The 23056-nt window shown below is 37.4% G+C and overlaps 1 protein-coding gene across 2 annotated transcripts in view; it reads right to left on the reverse strand.

Moving 5' to 3' along the window:
* DCC (DCC netrin 1 receptor) overlaps window positions 1–23056 on the reverse strand; it is a 1210743-nt gene that overhangs the window by 41620 nt on the left and 1146067 nt on the right. Inside the window, exon 26 of one of the 2 annotated variants that reach the window (XM_028837901.2) lies at window positions 4205–4360. In XM_028837901.2, coding sequence (XP_028693734.2) covers window positions 4205–4360 — 156 coding nt within the window. Of the gene's footprint in view, window positions 1–4198; window positions 4361–23056 lie in introns of both variants that reach the window. The other variant, XM_028837898.2, reaches the window with a different exon arrangement.

A 23056-nucleotide genomic window follows, 5' to 3' on the forward strand; every position in this document is an offset into this window, starting at 1 on the left:
CTATTCTTCCTCATCAGCATCTCTAAAAACAAAATTGTCTGCATGCCCAGTCTTCTATCCCCAAGTTTTCAACTGGCCCCGTGATCCTGGCTGCAAACGTCATGATGTGGCTTTTGATGGAAGTAAAAATGGCTTTACATAGATGGGTCCCTTCTTTAGCAAAATCCATCCTTAGTACCACATACGGAGAATAGGAAAGTGCCTAATGTACTAGACAGGAGTGAGACGGCCCTTCCTCGAGATGGAATATATCACCAATCCCTAAGGGACAATTTCTGTTGTATTCAAAATGAATATAGTGAACAAGTATAAGATTTCCATATATAATTCATAATTCTTATATTTTAAGTGGAGCAAAATAAATACTTTTTGGAACTGGCTGACATTTAAGGCAGCAAAAACCCTTTAACAAACACAATAGCAACTGCTCCACTGGTGAAATACTCTCATTTCAGATGAGCACTTTTGTCCAGTTCAGACACTGGCTTCAGGACACCTATGTGAAACAAATTGGCTTACAGGTATAACATTTAGCTCTGCCAAGATCTCTAAAAGCAAAGAAACCTGCTTTTGCCCATGACGTGCCCCTGCTCTGCAATTCAGAGTATCGAGTGAGAATCAAATACGTGCTAGCACGGCACTTGTTTTTATATGATGAAATAGTCAGAATTCGTTGTCCAAATAGCATGCAATTACACAGCAGAGTCAAATCTCAAGGTACTTTATAGTAATTAATATCAATACACATAAATAATTGCTATGAAATAACTAGGAAAAATATTGCAAAAATGAAAATGAGGATTTTTCTTCTTTCTAAAAACTACAATATGTGATAGAAGTACAGCAAGCCAATAACTCTAAGCAAAGACTGAGACATGAACACCTCTAGAAACCCAGTTCACTCATTAATCTCAGAAGAATGACATGATGCAATATTGTTACATAACCCGAGTTTCTTACAGCCTGGATTTTTTTAAAGACCCTCGAGAATAATCCATGATCTCCATTGCACTCCTCATTTTATCTAGGTCAAGTTTCATTTATTAGTTGATTTTCCATTTGAGGGAGAACAGAGGCAGAAAAATAGCATGAATAAAGCTGACCAGACTTCTCACTAGTTAAGACAATGTCAGAACTAAAAGGAAAAGTGGAAATCACTTAAACTGCTCCACTACCATCTACTTGTTTCAAAGACAAGAAAGTGGGGGCACCAATTTTGTACTGATTTGTAGAAATGAGGCCTCAAGACTACCTATTGGTTGAAGTTTTCAAATACAATGCAGCTAAACTGTTCCCTAGGGATAACTCATTTGCTTATTGAGACTAAGAGGAGTAGTGCAGTTACTTATTAAGAGGAGGAAATATTTGTCCATCACAACTATATAAATATTTACTGATAGGTCAGCAAATACATGTACTGCAAATGTATGTACCATATCTTTTCTTTCCTTATGGTCAGAGAGAAATTCTGCTTTATTTGTGCCTTCAGAAGGCACAGACCTTTGGGACAGGACTTTAGTGATTCATTTCTTATAAAACTCAAAAGGTCTTTCAGATAACTTTGGAGGAAAAAAGAGTTTCCACCTTGGCAAAGTCAACTTTTTCTTTTAATACGTGTGCCTTTCTATGTTTCCCAAGGCGACTAATAAGATATATCCACCCAGATTTATGAAATGTTTTCTGCTTGAGAGAGAACAGGAATGTTTAGTGTTCTCTAAGGCATTTAGAAACTAATATGGAATGGTGGGAAATGGGAAGTTAATTGTTTCTGACAGTGATTTAGAGAATATTTAGTTTCCTAGAAAGGAGGATGAGTGTTTTTTATTTTTATTTTAAGCAATCACTTGGAACACATATTAGATCTTAGTCCCTTTGCACTGCACATAGCTTTGTTCAAAAAATTCTTGATGAATGCCTAAAGATGTATTTTAAAAATCTGTAAAATTTTGGGCAGGAGTAGAACATCCATTGATTTTAGATAAAGTTAAAAAATCACTAAGCATTTTGTCATATAACTACTTTTATTTAATAATCCTTACTTTAAAAAATAAAAATACCTCTAGAGAATAAATATTTTAATAAATTAATTTCTTTTCTTTTCTTTTTTTCTGCCTCAGCCTCCCAAGTAGCTGGGACTATAGGCGCATGCCACCATGCCCAGCTAATTTTTTTTGTATTTTTAGTAGAGATGGGGTTTCACCTTTTTGTGAGGATGGTCTCGATCTCTTGACCTTGTGATCTGCCTGCTTCAGCCTCCCAAAATGCTGGGATTACAGGCATAAGCCACCTCGCCTGGCCCAATCAATTTCTAATAGATTTTATTTATAGAGGCTTTTGAGGTTCACAGGAAAACTGAGCAGAAGGAACAGATATTTCTCACATGCCTCCTATCCCACATACACCCAGCGTACTCACTGTCAAAATCACAAGTCACACATGAGACTTTTGACCACAGATAAAAACAAATTTTATACTAGCCGATTCCCTTTATTCATTTTCATTGAGCTTTAACTTTTGGAATCATTTTCCCTGTGATTCAATAAGAGAGAGTTTCACATACTGTACCCATTTAAGAGAAAAAAGGAAAGAGTAAATTGATGTTGGACCTCAATGAATAAATTTTCAAAAGAAAACTATGCCTTTAAAAAAAGGGACAAGAAATGAGTAACACAACATGAATAAAAATAGTGAATTACTAATTTTAAAAGTCCTGAATTTTGGCTTGTACCAGTCATGATGGAGAGACCTGATAAAGGTCATTCTACACATTTTTTTTTTTTTAATTTGAAATAGAGTCTAGCTCTGTCATGCAGGCTGGAGTGCAGTGTCACACTCTCAGCTCACTGCAACCTCCACCTCCCAGGCTCAAGAGAGTCTCATGCCTCAGCCTCCCAAGTAACTGGGACTATAAGCACGGGTCATCACACCCAACTAATTTAGTAGAGACAAGGTTTTACCATATTGGCCAGGCTTGTCTCCAAATCCTGACCTCAAGTGATCTGCCCACCTCAGCCCCTGAAAGTCTACACATTCTTTTCATATTTCCCTTTAAAGTCAGAGAATATACAAGACATCAAAAGAGTGTAGGAAACAACAGACCAATAGGGAGAATACTAAACTAACATTAAAACTTGTCTTTTTTTGTTGCAGACAGCTACATTTTAGAAGTGAAGAAGGCACTTGTGGGCTCACAATTCTTTGACTGGAATTCCATTTCCAGTTGTCTTGGGATTTGATCATTTTGGTTGTTAGACTTTCTACATCTTTCCCATGTAATTCCCTTCGATGCAGTTTGGGCAACTATTTTTCCTCGAGTTTTTGCACACAACTCTATTCTGTAGATATTATGTACAGTGAGAACAGAGAAAATAAATCTAATTCTCCCTTGGCAGATCTCTGATGCCTTTTAATTCTAACCTTGCTATAGCTAGACGATTTATGATTTCTTAGAGCTGTCCCTGTTTGGTTGGAAAAATATACCTTACCTCAAAAATATATTTTATTGTTGTTACTATCATATCTATTACAAAACATCCTATCTCACATGAGCTGCTGAGTCACTTGTTCTTAACTAAGAGATGAAAGCCATAGAACTGATTTTAAAATGCTGTGTTCAAAAAAAAAAAAAAAAAAAGTCAAATGGCACAGTAGAAATCACCAGGGTGTATATAATAGCTTGACAGTCTCTTTTCATACCTTCCTTCAAATAAATGAAATACTACCTGTAAATCCTTTTTTTTTCTGATAATTTTTAAAGCTGAAAAAGTATTACTTACCTGATTAAAGAAATCTAAAGCATTCATCCAAGTATTAGTTCATCAGCAATCAGTGAGACATAACCAACAGATACCAAATATGTTGGAAGATATCACTTGATTAGTAATTTCCTATTTAATAGGACATATTAATTTCAAGCACCCATCACATCATTGTTCGATGGAACCACCTGACCTTTGTTTTCCCACCACTTCCCCTCGTATTGTCAGTGGAGTGTGCTGTGGAAAGGTGTCTAGGGAATCAGTACAAATGCACATGAGTTAGGATCCAAAGTACTGTGTTGGGAAGGAACATTCTAGTACCACAGTCATAGGGAAATTAACCTTTATAAGGGATAAGAAGGTCAGAATGCAGCACATTTCACAAGACACCTTTGCTATTATTCATTTGTTCTTATTAAAAAGAGAGGAAAATGCATTACACTGACTTCTTCCTGCTCCGAAACCTCGGTCCACTGACAGTGTTGGGAATGGCACAGGCCGGAGAGTGAACTGCGGGTGGGGATATCCACAGGTGGGAGACGGGAGGATTCCTGGGTACTGGGCACTTTCTAGGGTCGGCACAGGGATGGCACTCACAACAGCTGCAAAAGAAAAAGGTTAATGGGCTTTTTGAATCTTATGTATTCACTCAACAAGCAAAAAGAAAATGGTGGAATTTTCAGATCCTCAAATCTATACACACTCTTCATAGTATCAAGTAGGTTCCCTCACTTACCTCTCTCCACCAATCCCACTTTTTACTTTAGAAAAGACAGCTCACCCCTCAAGCATCATACTATGAAATATTACCCTGCAGTTTAAAACATTCCAGGGCTCCAAACAAAGAAACAGTTAATCAAGTTTCCATAAATCCACTTTAACATTTTATTTCGGTCATGCTGTTTGTTTGTCCTAGTCTTACGCTTTCTTCTAAGGATGAACTATGGCATTAGAAAGGTTAGATTGTTCACAAATCAAATATATTGTATACAGTGGGCTGAAAAAGTGTTGGGAATTTTCCATTAATTCTGTAAAAGAATGTATTGCTCTTGAGGGACAGTCCAGAAACAGAGAGAGAGAAGCAAGGTATTGTCTCAATGGTCATACTTAGGATTTATCTTTAAATAGAAAATATCTTCAAATACCCAAATCAGTGCAGGTGAGTGACATATTAAGTGTAACTGAATGTTTTTCAGGAATATCAACATTTTTTAGTTATACTGGCTGAAACCCACAGATAAAAAACATACAATATCTTCTAGGTTTAGAAAGTATTGTTCAATTTCATTATTCAATAGCTATTCAATTATATATTATTAAATATTCTAATTGTAGTCAATCTTTATCTTATATTATCTTATAAAATGTTTAGTATTCCCTATCTTTTATCATGCCAAAACCAAATTTAAGTCAGCTACCTGAATGATCAGTTTTAGCTGTATATTCCTGTCTATGAAATTAATAAAATAATTTGTTATTTATTTAGATGGTAATGCCAATAACTGGAGTTTAACATACATATACGTGCATGCACATTTACCAATGAAAATCTTTTCCTTTGTCATGTTTCTCATTTTATAACTTACAATCGTAGATACAAATTACACTGCATATTGTAAATCAATGAGAAACAACATATAGATTTCTTTTAAATTCTAACTTAAAATTCAGATTAAATATATAAAAGATACAAGATTTTAAAAGGGCTGCTTCTAGTAAACTGGCTATTAAAATTATATACCAGAATTTATTTTTCAGTATATTTATAATATTTCTTAAAATAAATATGAACATGTTTACTTGAACTGAAAAATGAAGTCAGACTGTTTCAGATATAAAGTATTTTGATGGGCTGATTTGACAACAAAGAGTGATTCTGCTAATCAGATTAAATGATGAGTATTTCCTATAAATTGAATAAAAATATAAATCACTTAAATCATTTAAACAAAAATCGCTTTAGTAAACATCTAAGTGATATTTCAATTTTCCTAATCTTGTCTTTATTTTTCAGTAAAAAATTGTTGAATTTTATTGGGTTTTTGTTCTATCACAAATTCAAATTATTGCTTTGGAGTGTAGTGTGCTGACATTAATATAATTTTTTTAAAAAAAATATGTCACTGTGTATATTAGAAGTTTATGACATGATGATATAAGACAAATAGATAAATGTAGATAGTAGGTTGGTTACCATAGTGAAGTAGATTAACATATCTATCATCTCACAGTTACTTTTGTGACAAAGTGACAAAGTAACTAAAATTTACATATTTAACAAAAATCCCTAATACAATACAGTTGTATTAACTTCAGTTCTCGTGCTGTAGATTAGGTCTCTAGACTTGTTTATCTCACATGTCTGCTATTTTGTATTCTTTGGCCTACATCTCCCCATTTCCTCTCCCCATTCCACCTGTAGGAACCACTCCTTCATTTTCTATCTCTGTGTATTTGAGCTTATATATGTATTATTTCACATATATATTTCACATATGAGATTGTTAAGAGGTTCATACTACCCAAAGCAATATGCAGATTTAACACAATCCCTATCAAAATTCTAATGGAATTCTTCACAGAGATAGAAATAATCTTAAAATTTATTTGAAACCACAACAAATATTGAATAACCAAAGCAATACGGAGAAAGAAAAACAAAGTTGGATGCCCTGCACTTCCTGATTAGAAATTATGTTAAAAAGCTACGGTAATCAAAACAGCATGGTACTGGCATAAAACAGAAGTGTAGATCAATGGAACAGAATAGAGAGCCCAGAAATAAATGCAAACATATATGGACAATTAGTTTCAACAAGAGCACAAAGAAGACACTATGGGGAAAGAATATTATCTTCCATGAATGGTGCTGGGGGAATGACTTTCACATTCAAAATAATGAAATTGGACCCTTATCTCACACCATATAGAAAAATTAACTCAAAATGGACAAAATACCTATATGTATGACCCAAAAGGTAATGCCTAGGAGAGAGCATAGGGGAACAGCTCCTTGACTTTGGTCTTGTTTATGATCTTTTTAGATTTTACACCAAAAGCTTGGCTTCAAAAACAAAAATAAATACATGAAACTGCACCAGACTAAAAAGCTTCTGCACAGCAAAGGAAATAATCACCAAAAGGAAAAGGCAACCTAATCTTGTCTTTATATATTGTTACACAAAGTGCTTCTCTGTGAAAACAACTTTCAATTTTATTTTAAAATTACTTGATAAATTTTGGTACAGCTTTTTATTGTGAAGCTCCTAGAAAACAAGAAAGTAAATAACTTGAACGAGTAACAAATACTTCTGCAAGTGAGGTGGTTTCTAACATTTTCATTTAGAGCACAATTGAAGGAGAATCTCAGGTAGTTGTTAGTTGAAAAATTATCAAAAATAACAGAATGAGAAGTCACAATGTGATTTTGGCATGTAATTTGGGAGAAGTTCAAATTGTTCAGTGATTGCTATAAAGATCTCATTGTTATAGTACTCATTCATGTACATATACACACTATTATATATATATATGCAAACATATACAAAGGTTTCACAGTGTTTAGATCAATAAAAAGCACACTGGACTGGAGTTAATGCAATAAGCAACATTCATACATGGGTATATGCAATTAATGTACAAAAAGTCCCATTCATGTAATTAAGTGATAACACTCCAATAAAATTTTACTCTATATGCCATTGTAGAGAAACACTAATTGTAATGTTAAGATCCACAGGAAAAGGCCGGGCGTGGTGGCTCAAGCCTGTAATCCCAGCACTTTGGGAGGCCAAGACGGGCGGATCACGAGATCAGGAGATCGAGACCATCCTGGCTAACACGGTGAAACCCCGTCTCTACTAAAAAATACAAAAAACTAGCCGGACGAGGTGGCGGGCGCCTGTAGTCCCAGCTACTCGGGAGGCTGAGGCAGGAGAATGGCGTAAACCTGGGATGTGGAGCTTGCAGTGAGCTGAGATCCGGCCACTGCACTCCAGCCTGGGCGACAGAGCGAGACTCCGTCTCAAAAAAAAAAAAAAAGAAAAGATCCACAGGAAAGAACATTAACAATTAACTGGAAATACAAACATAAAATAAAATTTTGGTTTATATAAATTTTATGCTGCAAAATGTAAGATATATAATCAATAAAAGACCTGCAAACATAAAAATATATCATGTTTGTATGTTAATCTGTGGGGAAAATAAATTGTAGATTCTAGTTCAAGGAGAAAAATGAGTGATGTTAACTTCTATCTGTTAAGGCTCACATATTTTTTAAGGGGATGATATTGGTATCAAAGTACTATGGTATTTTTATGCTTTTAGATTGGTTTAAAAGTATGTTATACCAGAAAAATTTCATCTTTCACAGTTTTTTAATGTATAACAAAATATTTTAAGTGTCAAATTTTAAATATATGAGGGGATACATAGTTTTTCTAAATTATTTTAGAGAAGACATGAATGAACATTTGAGAGTAAGTGGTACAAAGCACAATGCCTCAATAAAGATATTTTATAAAAAGCACATTATGGATATATAAACACATAAACAGGCTCCAGAAAAAGGGAAATTTTTAAAATGACAAGGAAACTTTCAAAAAGAATCAGAGATTCAAACCAGATACCAGCCAAAATGTTATAAACTCCTTAAAGAAATAAGTTATAATTTTGTTGTCTTTGTGTCTTTTCTAGTACAGTGCTACAGATACTTCATATTTTTCAAGTGAGTTAATATGAAGGATTTTCTAGGAGTATTATTTAGAAATCTGTCATTTTAACACACTGGAGACTTTCACAGTGACTTGACGTATGATTTAGTCTCCTGGGGTATATAGTTACTATAACTATAATAATAATAATAATAATAATAATAATAATAATAATAATAAAGTAGTTGAACACATTTGTAAATATAAGCCATACAAGAGCATAAAGTCTATTTTTAAACAATTCAAATTCTCAGACTCTGAGGCAGTCAACTGAATTATTTCACCTGTCTTACTCATCAAATGGATCACTGCAGTCATTAAAGTGGATTGCTAGATTGCAAAGCATTCCTGATATTGATAATTTTTACTCATAAATGTGACAATGTTAGTCTCCTTCAGATATAGAAGATACTCATTCCACAAATTATGCACACTATATTTTCTTATCAAAATGATCATAATACAAACAATAATATTATTAACAAATATTTCACAATACGTTTAGAAAAAGAGTTTCATAAGTATCTTCGATTCGGAGCCAAACAAATTTGGAGAGAGAAACATAAAACAATTTTGCAAGCCATATAATTTTTTAGTTAGAGTACTGAGAGCACTCTAGAGACTAAACTTACACTGCAGTTCCAAGTCTTTCATTACTGAAGAAAGAAATTTTACTTTCTAATAGTTTTGTATTTTTGCTACTGACCTGATTACAAAGGCTTTACAAATAATAAAACTTCTTTCAAAAATATAAATCTGTTGTATGTTTCTGCATCTCAAAAGTGCTCATTATTTCATGACATGAAATAGAATAGCCAGTATCCCAAAGCTTTGATCTTGAAGTATTTCATTCTATGATTCATTTCTGAAAAGGCACAGAAGTCTACATTTACTTATAACAAAAAATAATCATTCTTAAAGTAAGTTGGATAAAACATTAGGTATTAAGGTATCTTTAGGTATTTTTCCCCTTGATGTCAGTTTTGAAAGTCGGAAATACACACACACAAACACATACACACACACACACACACACACACACACACACACACACACAGGCTTCAACTCATAGTATTAGCTTCACTGCTATATTTATGTAAAACAGCTCAGAGAGCAATATCATCTAGCATTTTCAATAAATATCTGCTGTGTGGCAAAACATGACAAGAAATCTGTTCTGACACAGCTTTCTGACAATTCAATTTATTTCTGACATTGATGCACAAAGATTTCTCAAGTAGAAATTCCCTCACCAAATTACCTAGCTCCCTGAACAAGGCACATTGGTATTTAAAAACTTCCATAATATTCTTTAAAATGTTAGCACTAAATACTACCTATAGGAAATCAAAAGTAAAAATTTTTTTAAGCTACAAGATTTAAGAAATAAGAAAACCCTCCCTAGATATTTCTCAACATGGTACTTGATGGAATTGAGAGATTTGTTGAGGAGACGAAGGGGACAAAGATAATGGTATGTCGAAATGAAAGAGCTTAACTGAAATGATTTTTCATTCTGCCTCTTTTTATCTTTTCTTTTCCAGAATGACCTGTATATTATCTGGGACATTTGGAAATTTAGCCTCTATTGTCCTTGATACATATTCATATCTCCTTCACATTTTCAGGTGTTCTTTGATAAGCAAGTGTCCCAGCATGACATTCACAAGTACCCACAAACTCCATGGAGGGTCGCTTTTGGAAAAGCCCTAAGAGTCGTAAATATGTGCTTTGCAGTTATTCTTAACATAATGGTAAAGAGTCCAAATGCTGAAGTAAAACTGCCTGGATTCGTTACCTAATTCTACTCCCTGCTAGTGAATAAGCGTCAGAGCCAGTGTCAAAGATGCCTCCCACTGATCCCACCTCATGGGGTTCACAAGCCTGTGGGGTTCCCTTGCACATTTTACCAGGATTGGTCTGGTGACCAGTAGAATGTGGCAGAAATGGCATATATCTCTTCTAAGGTAAGGTTTAAAAAGATTGCACATGCTCACTTTCTTTCTCTCTCTTCTCTCTTTTGGATCACTCATGCTGGGGGAAGTCAGGTGTCACATCTTGGGGAATCCAGGTGTTATGTCTTGAGGGCAGGCCAGCAGACCTGTGCACAGGACCATGTGGCAAGAAACTAGATCCTCAGCTCAAGATACTAAAAGAAACCTCATGAAATAGCTTGAAGCTCTGACCCTGAACCACCTCGCTAAACCACTCTTAGATACTTGATTCTCAGAGATGCTATTGAGAAAATAAACAATAATTGTTTTATGTCGCTACATTTTGGGAGTAATTTGTTACATAATAATTGTTAGCTGTACGTTGAAGGGCAAATTATTCAAGCTCTGCTTTTCAGTTTCCTTATCTGCAAAATGCAGTACTGATTTTATGGTGTGGTTGTGAAGATTAAAGAGATCATCCACAGAGAAGCGCAACAGAGTACAGGGTTAGAAGTCAGCAACCCATAAATGTTGGGCATTGTAATTAATTTTCAAGGCTGCAAGAGATGCAACCAAAACTGCATGGAATATCTTTTAGTTGAAAATACTGTTTAAAACATCCTGTCTTACATTTGAAAAAAAAGAAGAAAAAAAAAAGAGTGCCATGCATTAAGATAGAGGCAAATAAATAATAGTTTTTAAATTCAAATTTGAACCTGAGGGAAGTATGACCCTGAAAGATTTTTGACATGAGAAAGATAATTTCTAGTTCAAGTTCTTGTTTTGTCATTTGTTAGCTAAAGGAAGGCTGTTAATTTATTGAAGTCTATCTGGCCCAATTTTAATGTGGTTTATACCCACTTTCCAAGATGAGATAGAATGTGGACTGGATGGCTTAGTGCTTGCCACAGCAGGGGCTATGTGTTAAGATCAAACAGAGTGAACTGTGAGAAGGAAACTTTAAGACCCCTGTAATCTCCTACTATACTCCTTCTATCTGGACCTTTACTCCTTCTATCTATCTGAACCTTTTCAACTGAGATCTTCTCAAATGAGATGTGTCTATGAAGCCCAGATATATGAAATAGTTGTGAACATCTGTGTGTACGTTTTGGCTCCATGATATTAGACAGAAGATGAGGCTGTAGGAAAAATAGACTCTGAACTTGTTCCATGGAATTCCTTTGAGATGAGCTTACGGTATCACAGTATTCTTTTCTAAGCAGACCGGAAAGATTTTCTCAAAAAATTGTGCATCCATTTGCCTTAGCCATTTATAAGTTACCCCCAGATCCCCAAAACCTTGATGAGACAGGAAATGTTGTGAGGTTGGACGAATAGGAACAGCTCCAGACAACAGCTCCCAGCGTGAGCGACACAGAAGATGGGTGATTTCTACATTTCCAACTGATGTACTAGGTTCATCTCACTGGGGCGTGTCAGACAGTGGGTGCAGGAGAGGGTGCAGCCCACCAAGTGAGAACCGAAGCAGGGTGAGGCATTGCCTCACCTGGGAAGCACAAGGGGTAAGGGAATTCCCTTTCCTAGCCAAGGGAAACCATGACACACAGCACCTGGAAAATCGGGTCACTCCCACCCTAACACTGTGCTTTTCCAAGGGTCTTAGCAAATGGCACACCAGGAGATTATATCCCGCGCCTGGCTTGCAAGGTCCTGCACCTGACTTGGAAGGTACCTCACCCACGGGTCCTCCCTCATTGCTAGCACAGCAGTCTGAAATCTAACTGCAAGGTGGCAGCAAGCCTGGGGGAGGGGCGCCCACCATTGCTGAGGCTTGAGTAGGTAAACAAAGCGGCCAGGAAGCTCGAACCGGAACTGGGTGGAGCCCACCGCAGCTCAAGGAGGCCTGCCTGCCTCCGTAGGCTCCACCTCTGGGGACAGGGCATAGCCAAACAAAAGGAATCAGAAACCTCTGCAGATTGAAATGTCCCTGTCTGACAGCTTTTAAGAGGTAGTGGTTCTCCCACCATGGAGTCTGAGATCTGAGAATGGAGAGACTGCCTCCTCAAGTGGGTCCCTGACCCCTGAGTAGCCGAACTGGGAGACACACACCAGTAGGGGCAGATTGAGACCTCACACAGCCAGGTACCCCTCTGAGAGGAAGCTTCCAGAGGAACAATTAGGGGGCAACATTTGCTATTCAGCAATATTCACGCTTCTGAAGCCTCCACTGCTGATACCCAGGCAAACAGGGTCTGGAGTGCACCTCCAACAAACTCCAACAGACCTGCAACTGAGGGTACTGACTGTTAGAAGGAAAACCAACAAACAGAAAGGACATCAACACCAAAACCCCACTTGTACATCACCATCTTCGAAGACCAAACGTGGATAAAACCACAAAGATGGGGAAAAAGCAGAGCAGAAAAGCTGAAAATTCTAAAAATCAGACCACCTCTCTCCTTCCAAAGGAATGCAGCTCCTCGCCAGCAACAGAACAAAGCTGGATGGAGAATGACTTTGATGAGCTGAGAGAAGAAGGCTTCAGATAATCAAACTTCTCCAAGCTAAAGGAGGAAGTTCGAACCCATTGCAAAAAAGCTAAAACCCTTGAAAAGAGATTAGATGAATGGCTAACTAGAATAACCAGCGTAGAGAAGTTCTTAAATGTGCTGATAGAGCTGAAAATCATGGAACAAGAACTATGCAACAAATTCACATGCTTCAGTAACCAACTCAATCAGATGGAAAAAAGGGTATCAGTGATTGAAGATCAAATGAATGAAATGGAGCAACAAGAGAAGTTTAGAGAAAAAAGAGTAAAAAGAAATGAACAAAACCTCGAAGACATAACAGACTATGTGAAAAGACCAAATCTATGTCTGATTGTTGTACCTGAAAGTGACAGGGAGAATGGAACCAAGTTGGAAAACACTCTGCAGGATATTATCCAGAACTTCCCCAACCTAGCAACATTCAAATTCAGGAAATAGAGAGAACACCACAAATTCAGGAAACACAGAGAACACGACAAAGAACACTGATAAAATAGACTTTAAACCAACAAAGATCTTGGAGAGCAACTCCAAGACACATATTTGTCAGATTCACCAAAGTTGAAATGAAGGAAAAAATCTTAAGGGCAGCCAGAGAGAAAGGTCGGGTTACCCACAAAGGGAAGCCCATCAGACTAACAGCAGATCTCTTGGCAGAAATTCTACAAGCCAGAAGAGAGTGGGGGCCAATATTCAACATTCTTAAAGAAAAGAATTTTAAACCCAGAATTTCATATCCAGCCAAACTAAGTTTCATAAGTGAAGGAAAAATAAAAACCTTTACAGACAAGCAAATCTGAGAGATTTTGTCACCACCAGGCCTGCCGTACAAGAGCTCCTGAAGGAAGCACTAAACATGGGAAGGAACAACCAGTACCAGCCACTGCCAAAACATGTCAAAGTGTAAAAACCATCAATGCTAGCAGAAAACTGCATTAACTAATGAGCAAAATAACCAGCTAACATCATCATGACAGGATCAAATTCACACATAATAATATTTACCTTAAATGTAAATTGGGTAAATGCTCCAATTAAAAGACACTGAATGGCAAATTGGATAAAGAGTCAAGACCCATCAGTTTGCTGTATTCAGAAGATCCATCTCACGTGCAGAGACACACAGGCTCAAAATAAAGGAATGGAGGAAGGTCTACTGAGCAAATGGAAAACAAAAAATGGCAGGGATTGCAATCCTAGTCTCTGATGAAACAGACTTTAAACCATCAAAGATCAAAAGAGACAAAGAAGGTCATTACATAATGGTAAAGGGATCAATTCAACAAGAAGAGCTAACTATCCTAAATATATATGCACCCAATACAGGAGCACCCAGATTCACAAAGCAAGTCCTTAGAGACTTACAAAGAGACTTAGACTCACATACAATAATAATGGGAGACTTTAACACCCCACTGTCAACATTAGACAGATCAACGAGACAGAAAGTTAACAAGGATATCCAGGAATTGAACTCAGCTCTGCACCAAGCGGACCTAATAGACATCTACAGAAGTCTCCACCCTAAATCAACAGAATATACATTCTTCTCAGCACCACATCGCACTTATTCCAAAATCAACCACATAGTTGGAAGTAAAGCACTCCTCAGCAAATGTACAGAGAACAGAAATTATAACAAACTATCTCTCAGACCACAGTGCAATCAAACTAGACCTCAGGATTAAGAAACTCACTCAAAACTGCTCAACTACATGAAAACTGAACAACCTCTCCTGAATGATTACTGGGTACATAAAGAAATGAGGGCAGAAATAAGGATGCTCTTTGAAACCAATGAGAACAAAGATACAACATACTAAAATTTCTGGGGCACATTTAAAGCAGTGTGTAGAGGGAAATTTATAGCACTAAATGCCCACAAGAGAAAGCTGGAAAGATCTAAAATTGACACTCTAACATCGCAATTAAAAGAACTAGAGAGGCAAGAGCAAACACATTCGAAAGCTAGCAGAAGGCAAGAAATAACTAAAATCAGAGCAGAACTGAAGGAGATACAGATACAAAAAACCCTTCAAAAAATCTTTTTGAAAAGATCAACAAAATGGATAGACCACTAGCAATACTAATAAAGAAGAAAAGACAGAAGAATCAAATAGACACAATAAAAAATGGTAACGGGGATATCACCACTGACCACACAGAAATACAAACTACCATCAGAGAATACTATAAACACCTCTACGCAAATAAACTAGACAACTTGGAAGAAATGGATAAATTCCTGGACACATACACCCTCCCAAGACTAAACCAGGAAGGAGTTGAATCCCTGAACAGACCAATAACAGGTTCTGAAATTGAGGCAATAATTAATAGCCTACCAACCAAAAATCTACAGGACCAGAAGGATTCACAGCCGAATTCTACCAGAGGTACAAGGAGGAGATGGAACCATTCCTTCTGAAATGATTGCAATCAACAGAAAAAGAGGGAATCTTCCCTAACTCATTTTATGAGGCTAACATCATCCTGATACCAAAGTCTGCCAGAGACACAACAAAAAAAAAAGAGAATTTTAGACCAATATCCCTGATGAACATCGATGCAAAAATCCTCGATAAAATACTGGCAAACCAAATACAGCAGCACATCAAAAAGCTTATCCACCACGATCAAGTGGGCTTCATCCCTGGGATGCAAGGCTGGTTCAACATATGCAAATCCAATAAACATGATCCAGCATATAAACAGAACCAAAGACAAAAAACACATAATTATCTCAATAAATGCAGAAAAGACCTTTGACAAAATCCAACAGCCCTTCATGCTAAAAACGCTCAATAAATTCGGTATTGATGGAACATATCTCAAAATAATAAGAGCTATTTATGATAAACCCACAGCCAATATCATACTGAATGGGCAAAAACTGGAAGCATTCACCTTGAAAACTGGTACAAGACAGGGATGCCCTCTCTCACCACTCCTATTCAACATAGTGTTGGAAGTTCTGGCCAGGGCAGTCAGGCAAGAGAAAGAAATAAAGGGTATTCAATTAGGAAAAGAAGAAGTCAAATTGTCCCTGTTTGCAGATGACATGATTGTATATTTAGAAAACCCCATGGTCTCAGCCCCAAATCTCCTTAAGCTGATAAGCAACTTCAGTAAAGTCTCAGGATACAAAATCAATGTGCAAAAATCACAAGCATTCTTATACACCAATAACAGACAAACAGAGAGTCAAATCACAAATGAATTCCCATTCCCATTGCTTTGAAGAGAATAAAATACCTAGGAATCCAACTTACAAGGGATGTGAAGGACCTCTTCAAGGAGAACTACAAACCACTGCTCAGTGAAATAAAAGAGGACACAAACAAATGGAAGAACATTCCATGCTCATGGATAGAAAGAATCAATATCATGAAAATGGTCATACTGCCCAAGGCAATTTATAGATTCAATGCTATCCCCATCAAACTACCAATGACTTTCTTCACAGAATTGGAAAAAACTACTTTGAAGTTCATATGGAACCAAAAAAGAACCCATATTGCCATGACAATCCTAAGCCAAACGAACAAAGCTGGAGGCAACATGCTACCTGACTTCAAACTATGCTACAAGGCTATAGTAAACAAAACAGCATGGTAATGGTACCAAAACAGAGATATAGACCAATGGAACAGAACAGAGCCCTCAGAAATAATACTACACATCTACAACCATCAGATCTTTGACAAACCTGACAAAAACAAGAAATGGGGAAAGGATTCCCTATTTAATAAATGGTGCTGGGAAAACTGGCTATCCACATGTAGAAAGCTGAAACTGGATCCCTTCCTTACATCTTATATGAAAATTAATTCAAAATGGATTAGAGACTTAACTGTTAGACCTAAAACCATAAAAACCCTAGAAGAAAACATAGGCAATACCATTCAGGACATAGGCACGGGCAAGGACTTCATGTCCAAAACACAAAAAGCAACAGCAACAAAAGCCAAAATTGACAAATGGGATCTAATTAAACCAAAGAGCTTCTGCACAGCAAAAGAAACTACCATCAGAGTGAACAGGCAACCTACAGAAAGGGAGAAAATCTTTGCAATCTACTCATCTGACGAAGGGCTAATATCCAGAATCTACAAAGAACTCAAATTTACAAGAAAAAAACAATCACATCAAAAAGTGGGCAAAGGATATGAACAGACACTTCTCAAAAGAAGACATTTATGCATCCAACAGACACAGGAAAAAATGCTCATCATCACTGGCCATCAGAGAAATGCAAATCAAAACCACAATGAGATACCATCTCACACCAGTTAGAATGGCCATCATTAAAAAGTCAGGAAACAACAGGTGCTGGAGAGGATGTGGAAAAATAGGAACACTTTTACACTGTTAGTGTGACTGTGAACTAGTTCAACCATTGTGGAAAACAGTTTGGCAATTCCTCAAGGATCTAGAACTAGAAATACCATTTGACCCAGCAATCCCATTACTGGGTATATACCCAAAGGATTATAAATCATGCTGCTATAAAGACACATGCACACATATGTTTATTGCAGCAGTCTTCACAATAGCAAAGACTTGGAACCAACCCAAATGTCCATCAATGACCTACTGGATTAAGAAAATGTGGCACATATACACCTTGGAATACTATGCAGGCATAAAAAAGGATGAGTTCCTGTCCTTTGTAGGGCCATGGATGCAGCATTCTCAGCAAACTATCGCAAGGACAGAAAACCAAATACCACATGTTCTCACTCATAGGTGGGAATTGAACAATGAGAACACTTCGACACAGGAAGGCATCACATCACACGCCTGTCGTGGGGTGGTGGGAGAGGGGAGGGATAGCATTAGGAGATATACCTAATGTAAATGGAGAGTTAATGGGTGCAGCATACCAACATGGCACATGTATACATATGTAACACACCTGCACTTTGTGCACATGTACCCTAGAACTTAAAATGTAATAAAATTAAATAAAAAATAGAAAAAAAAGAAATGGTCCATTTTGTTGAAGAAATCTCTAAGACATTAGGAATTAAGAAATAATTAGGTAATCTAAGTCTTAAAAGGAAGATCTGTATTTTTACATTTCTCTAGAAACTTTCTAGAAGCTAAGTTGGTATACCTTTTATACTCCATCATCTAAAATATTTGCTCTCACCAACCCTTTGCCAGATCCCTTCTTCATTATTCCTGTATCTTTGAAAAACAAACTACTTCTTTTCTTGTAAAATTCCCTGAAAAGGCACAATTCTCTACTCTCTACAGGAACCTTTTTAAGCTTAAAAGTCATCTTGACTGTGTCTGCATAACTACTGACTTGCTGATTTTGGTAGTCCAATAGAATTAACAATAGATGGATTTTGTTTGAAAATTTATTTTGTTATAGAACTACCAAGAAACAACATCTGGATCTCCAATTCTCATTCATTAACAACACTTTTTAATTCCATTTTTATATAGAGCCATGGCATCGCACAAAACATTGCATAATGCATAATGCATTGTGGGCCTATAGAGTTTGCATAAAAAATACTGTTCCTTTCAGTAATTCAGAGTAAGAGGTGGAATGAAGTATGTCATTGAAGAGTCAAAGAATAAAAACTCATATTAACAATGAATTGATCAGATTAGTATTTAAAATCATGTATTAGGTAATGAGATCGTTTCTAATGCACATTTAAGTGTGATTTGAACTTTCTTCTCACCACTGTTCCTACAGTTCTGAATAGTTGAAAATGTATGTGCTGTTTATATTTATCATACTAGAATGGCTGTCTGCACTCCTTACTCCTAGGAAAGCATTCTTGGTTGGTTGTGGGCATCCACAAGGTCTGAAGGGTGATGGAATAAATACCCAGGCTCAGAAGACTATTGAGCTGGGTCCAATCTTAGGATGTTGGTTTCTCACACCTTATATGCATGGGTCAAAGGAGTGATCATCTCACAGACAAGTCCCTCTCAATGTCCATTTGTGTAGAAGCAGACCTCCTGGTAGGACAGCACCTAGAGTCAGTAGAACTCCAGTTTTTAAAATCTGCCTTTTCTCATGTACCTTTATTTCCCTTCTCAACAGGTTCTCCAACTCACCGTTTGTGTTCTACAGCCAAGTGACTAACACAGATGGTGGGGATGGGAAGAAGAGTGTTGGCTCTCATAGTGAATGTTCTAGAAAGCCCAGAAACAAGTAGCCATTACCATGGCAAAGTAGCCATTACTTCCTTTGCTTCAGTGTTTTTGCTAGATGTTTCAGGCTACCTTTTTGAGACTTCTTTTTCCTTTAAAGAATGATTTTCCTCTTTTTCCCCTCAAATATTCACAGAAAAAGAGAAGTGAGAAACATATAAAATTCAAGATACTGCCCTAAAACGTCTCATACTTTAAATGATCTTACTGGTCATCTGCTTCAATCTTCATCCTTCCTATTTCCTATTCTCCTCCTCTTTTTCAGCATTTTACAAAAGAAGAAAATGGGTTGAAAATGACCAAATAGTTACATCTGATTGTACAATAAAATCTAGAAATGTAATGTAGATCTAAATCTGTCTTCAAGGAATGCTCTCAGCCAAATTAAGTTGCCCACCCAAGGCTACACCCCACTTCTTGGAAATAGCCTGCATGAAAGATTACTTGAGTCAGGATACAGAAGGCCAGTCCCCCTTGCCTCATTTAGGACAACCCTAAAGGACAGCCTCAGGTCAGCTGAGGTCTCCACTAAATAGCATTACCAGTTCAATCCCTCCCTTGCCCCGATTCTGTATCCTTCACCCTCACTGGTGTTATTCCAGAAAGCACTTGTCAATAAATATCCTTTTTTCCAAACTCTGTTCTGACTTTTTTGTAATTAATTTCATTATAGTAAGAAGCAGCACTTAAAATAATTTTTTGGCCATTATACAAATAATCAACTTTTGCCAACATTCTATAATAAGAGCAACTAGGTTGTGGAAACAAAAGATTAGGGTTCATCTCCTGCCTGTGCTGTCAGCTGGCATGTTTCTCATGAGCCTCAGCTAATTTAGCTGTGAAGAATGCTTGGGGGTAAGGAGTGGCATATGCCATATAATATTTTCAACCAAAAAGTATAATCTTAGACAAATAAGAAGATTCTGCCTTCCCATGAAATTAAATACGTTTTCTCTGTGAGCTTTAAGAGCCAAAACAACTTCAGATAACTTATGTTTTATCTGTTAATTAACATTTTATAGCACATAGTAAAAAATGTCAAGGAAAAAAGAAAATAACAATCTTATAGGAACAATGATTCCTCAGTGAAATAGCAACGATCTTTATATATGTGACTAGAAATCTGAACAATGCTATGGCTTTAGTTTATGCAAGGCTTGATGCCCCAGCAAATATAAATAATTGCAAATGGGGCCATTATAAATTTATGTACTCTCCTGAATGAAATCATAACTCTGCCAAGATACAGATATACCATTTTTAAGCATAGTTATCTATGGCCTTATCAATCACCTCAGATGCAAAGGGCTATTTTATCAAAACGTTTAAGTATTTATTTGGACCAGGCATGCAGGGTCACACCTGTACTCCCAACACTTTGGGAAGCAGAGGCAGGAGGATCACTTGAGTCCAGGAGTTTGAGACCAGCCTGGGCAACATGGTGAAACCTCGTCTCTTCAAAAAATACGAAAACTAGCTGGGCATGTTGGCTTGTGTCTACAGTCCCATCTACTCAGGAGGCCGAGGCAGGAAGATTGCTTGAGCCCAGGAGGTAGAGGTTACAGTGAACAGGGATTGTACCACTGCACTGCAGCTGGGCAACACAGTGAGACTCTGACTCAAAAAAATAAAAAATATTTTAAAATCAACTATGTTTGTATGTTAAAATAATTTTCTTTCGTTGGATATGGTTTCACCAACAAACAGCTTGTAGATAACAATGAATGCAGTGTGACCAAGTTATTTAAAAACATATATATTCTATTGTCTTTTTTCTCATTGAATTATAATATACATAGGGAAAATTGAGAATATGCTAAATACAATGCTTAATGTTTTTCCAGAGTGAAATGCCTGGCATCTGTCATCCAGAACAAGAAATAACACATTATGAGAAGGTTCCCTATAGTACCTTCTGGTCCAGTAATCCACTTCCATCAGAAGTAACTGTCCTCCTGAATTTTAACCCTGTATAGTCTGTTTCCATGATCCTGATAAAGACATACCCAAGACTCGGCAATTTACAAAAAAAAAAAGAGGTTTACTGGACTTACACTTCCACGTGGCTGGGAAGGTCTCACAATCATGGCAGAAGGCAAAAGGCATATCTCACATGGCGGCAGACAAGAGAAGACAACTTGTGCAAGGAGACTCCCATTTTTAAAATCATCAGATCTTGTGAGACTTATTCACTATCATGAGAATAGCACAGGAAAAACCTGGCCCCAAAATTCAGTTACCTCTTGCTGGGTCACTCCCACAACACATGGGAATTCAAGATGAGATTTGGGTGGGGACACAGCCAAACCATATAATTCTGCCCCTGGCCCCTCCCAAATCTAATGTTCTTACATTTAAAAACTAAGCTTGCCTTTCCAATGGTCCCCCAAAGTCTTAACTCATTTCAGCATTAACTCAAAAGTCCATAGCCCAACATCTCATATGAGACAAGGCAAGTCCTTTCCACCTATTAGCCTGTAAAATCAAAAGTAAGTTAGGTACTTCATATATAAAATGGGGTTATAGGCATTGGGTATATACAGTCATTCCAAATGGGATAAATTAGCTAAAAGAAAGGGGCTACAGGTCCCATGAAAGTCCAAAATTCAGCAGGGCAGTCAAACCTTAAAGCTCCAAAATGATCCCCTCTGACTCCTTGTCTCACATTCAGGTCACGCTGATGCAAGACGTAGGTTCCCACGGTCTTGGGCATCTCCATCCCTGTGGCTCTGCAGGGTACAGCCTCCCTTCTGGCTGCTTTCATGAGCTGGCATTGAGTGTCTGCAGCTCTTCCAGGTGCACAGTGCAAGCTGTCAGTGGATCTACCATTCTGGAGTCTGGAGGATGGTGGCCCTCTTCTCACAACCCCACTAGACAGTGACCCAGTAGGGACTCTGTGTGGGGGCTCTGACCCCACATCTCCCTTCTGCACTGCCCTAGTAGAGATTCTCCATGAAAGCCCCACCCCTGCAGCAAAATTCTGCCTGGACATCCAGGCATTTCCATACATCCTCTGAAATCCAGGTAGAGGTTCCCAAACCCCAGTTCTTGACTTCTGTGCACTGGAAGGCTCAACATCACATGGAAGCTGCCAAGGCTTGAGGGTTGCACCCTTTGAAGCCATGACTGAGCTCTATGTTGGCTCCTTTCAGCCACAGCTGGAGCAGCTAGGACACAGGGCACCATGTCCATAGGCTGCACACAGCTCATAGATCCTGGGCCTGGTCCATGAAACCACTTTTTCCTCCTAGGCCTCCAGGCCTGTGATGTGAGGTGCTGCTGTGAAGACTTCTGACATGCCCTGGAGACGTTTTTCCCATTGTCTTGTGGATTAACTTTCAGCTCCTTGTTGATTATGCAAATTTCTGCAGCCAGCTTCAATTTCTTCTCAGAAAATGGGATTTTCTTTTCTACTGTATTGTCAGGGGGCAAATTTTCTGAATTTTTATTCTCTGCTTCCCTTGTAAAACTGAATGCCTTTAATAGCACCCAAGTCACATCTTAAATGCTTTATTGCTTAGAAATTTCTTCTGCCAGATACCCTAAATAATCTCTCTCAAGTTCAAAGTTCCAAAAATCTCTAGGCCAGGGGCAAAATGCCACCAGTCTTTTTGCTAAAACATAACCAGAGTCACCTTTGCTCCAGTTTCCAACAAGTTCCTCATCTCCATCTGAGATTACCTCAGACTGGATTTCATTGTCCGTGTCATTATCAGTATTTTGGCCAAAGCCATTCAACAAGTCTCTAGGAAGTTCCAAACTTTCTCACCTTTTCCTATCTTCTTCTGAGCCCTCCAAACTATTCCAATCTCTAGCTGTTACTGAGCTCCAAAGTCACGTCCACATTTTCGAGTATCTTTTCAGCAATGCCCCACTCCTGGTACCAATTTACTGTATTAGTCCATTTTCACACTGCTGATAAAGGCACACCTGAGACTAAGCAATTTACAAAA

Source organism: Macaca mulatta, chromosome 18 (assembly GCF_049350105.2).
Source record: "Macaca mulatta isolate MMU2019108-1 chromosome 18, T2T-MMU8v2.0, whole genome shotgun sequence".
Classification (NCBI taxonomy): domain Eukaryota; kingdom Metazoa; phylum Chordata; class Mammalia; order Primates; family Cercopithecidae; genus Macaca; species Macaca mulatta.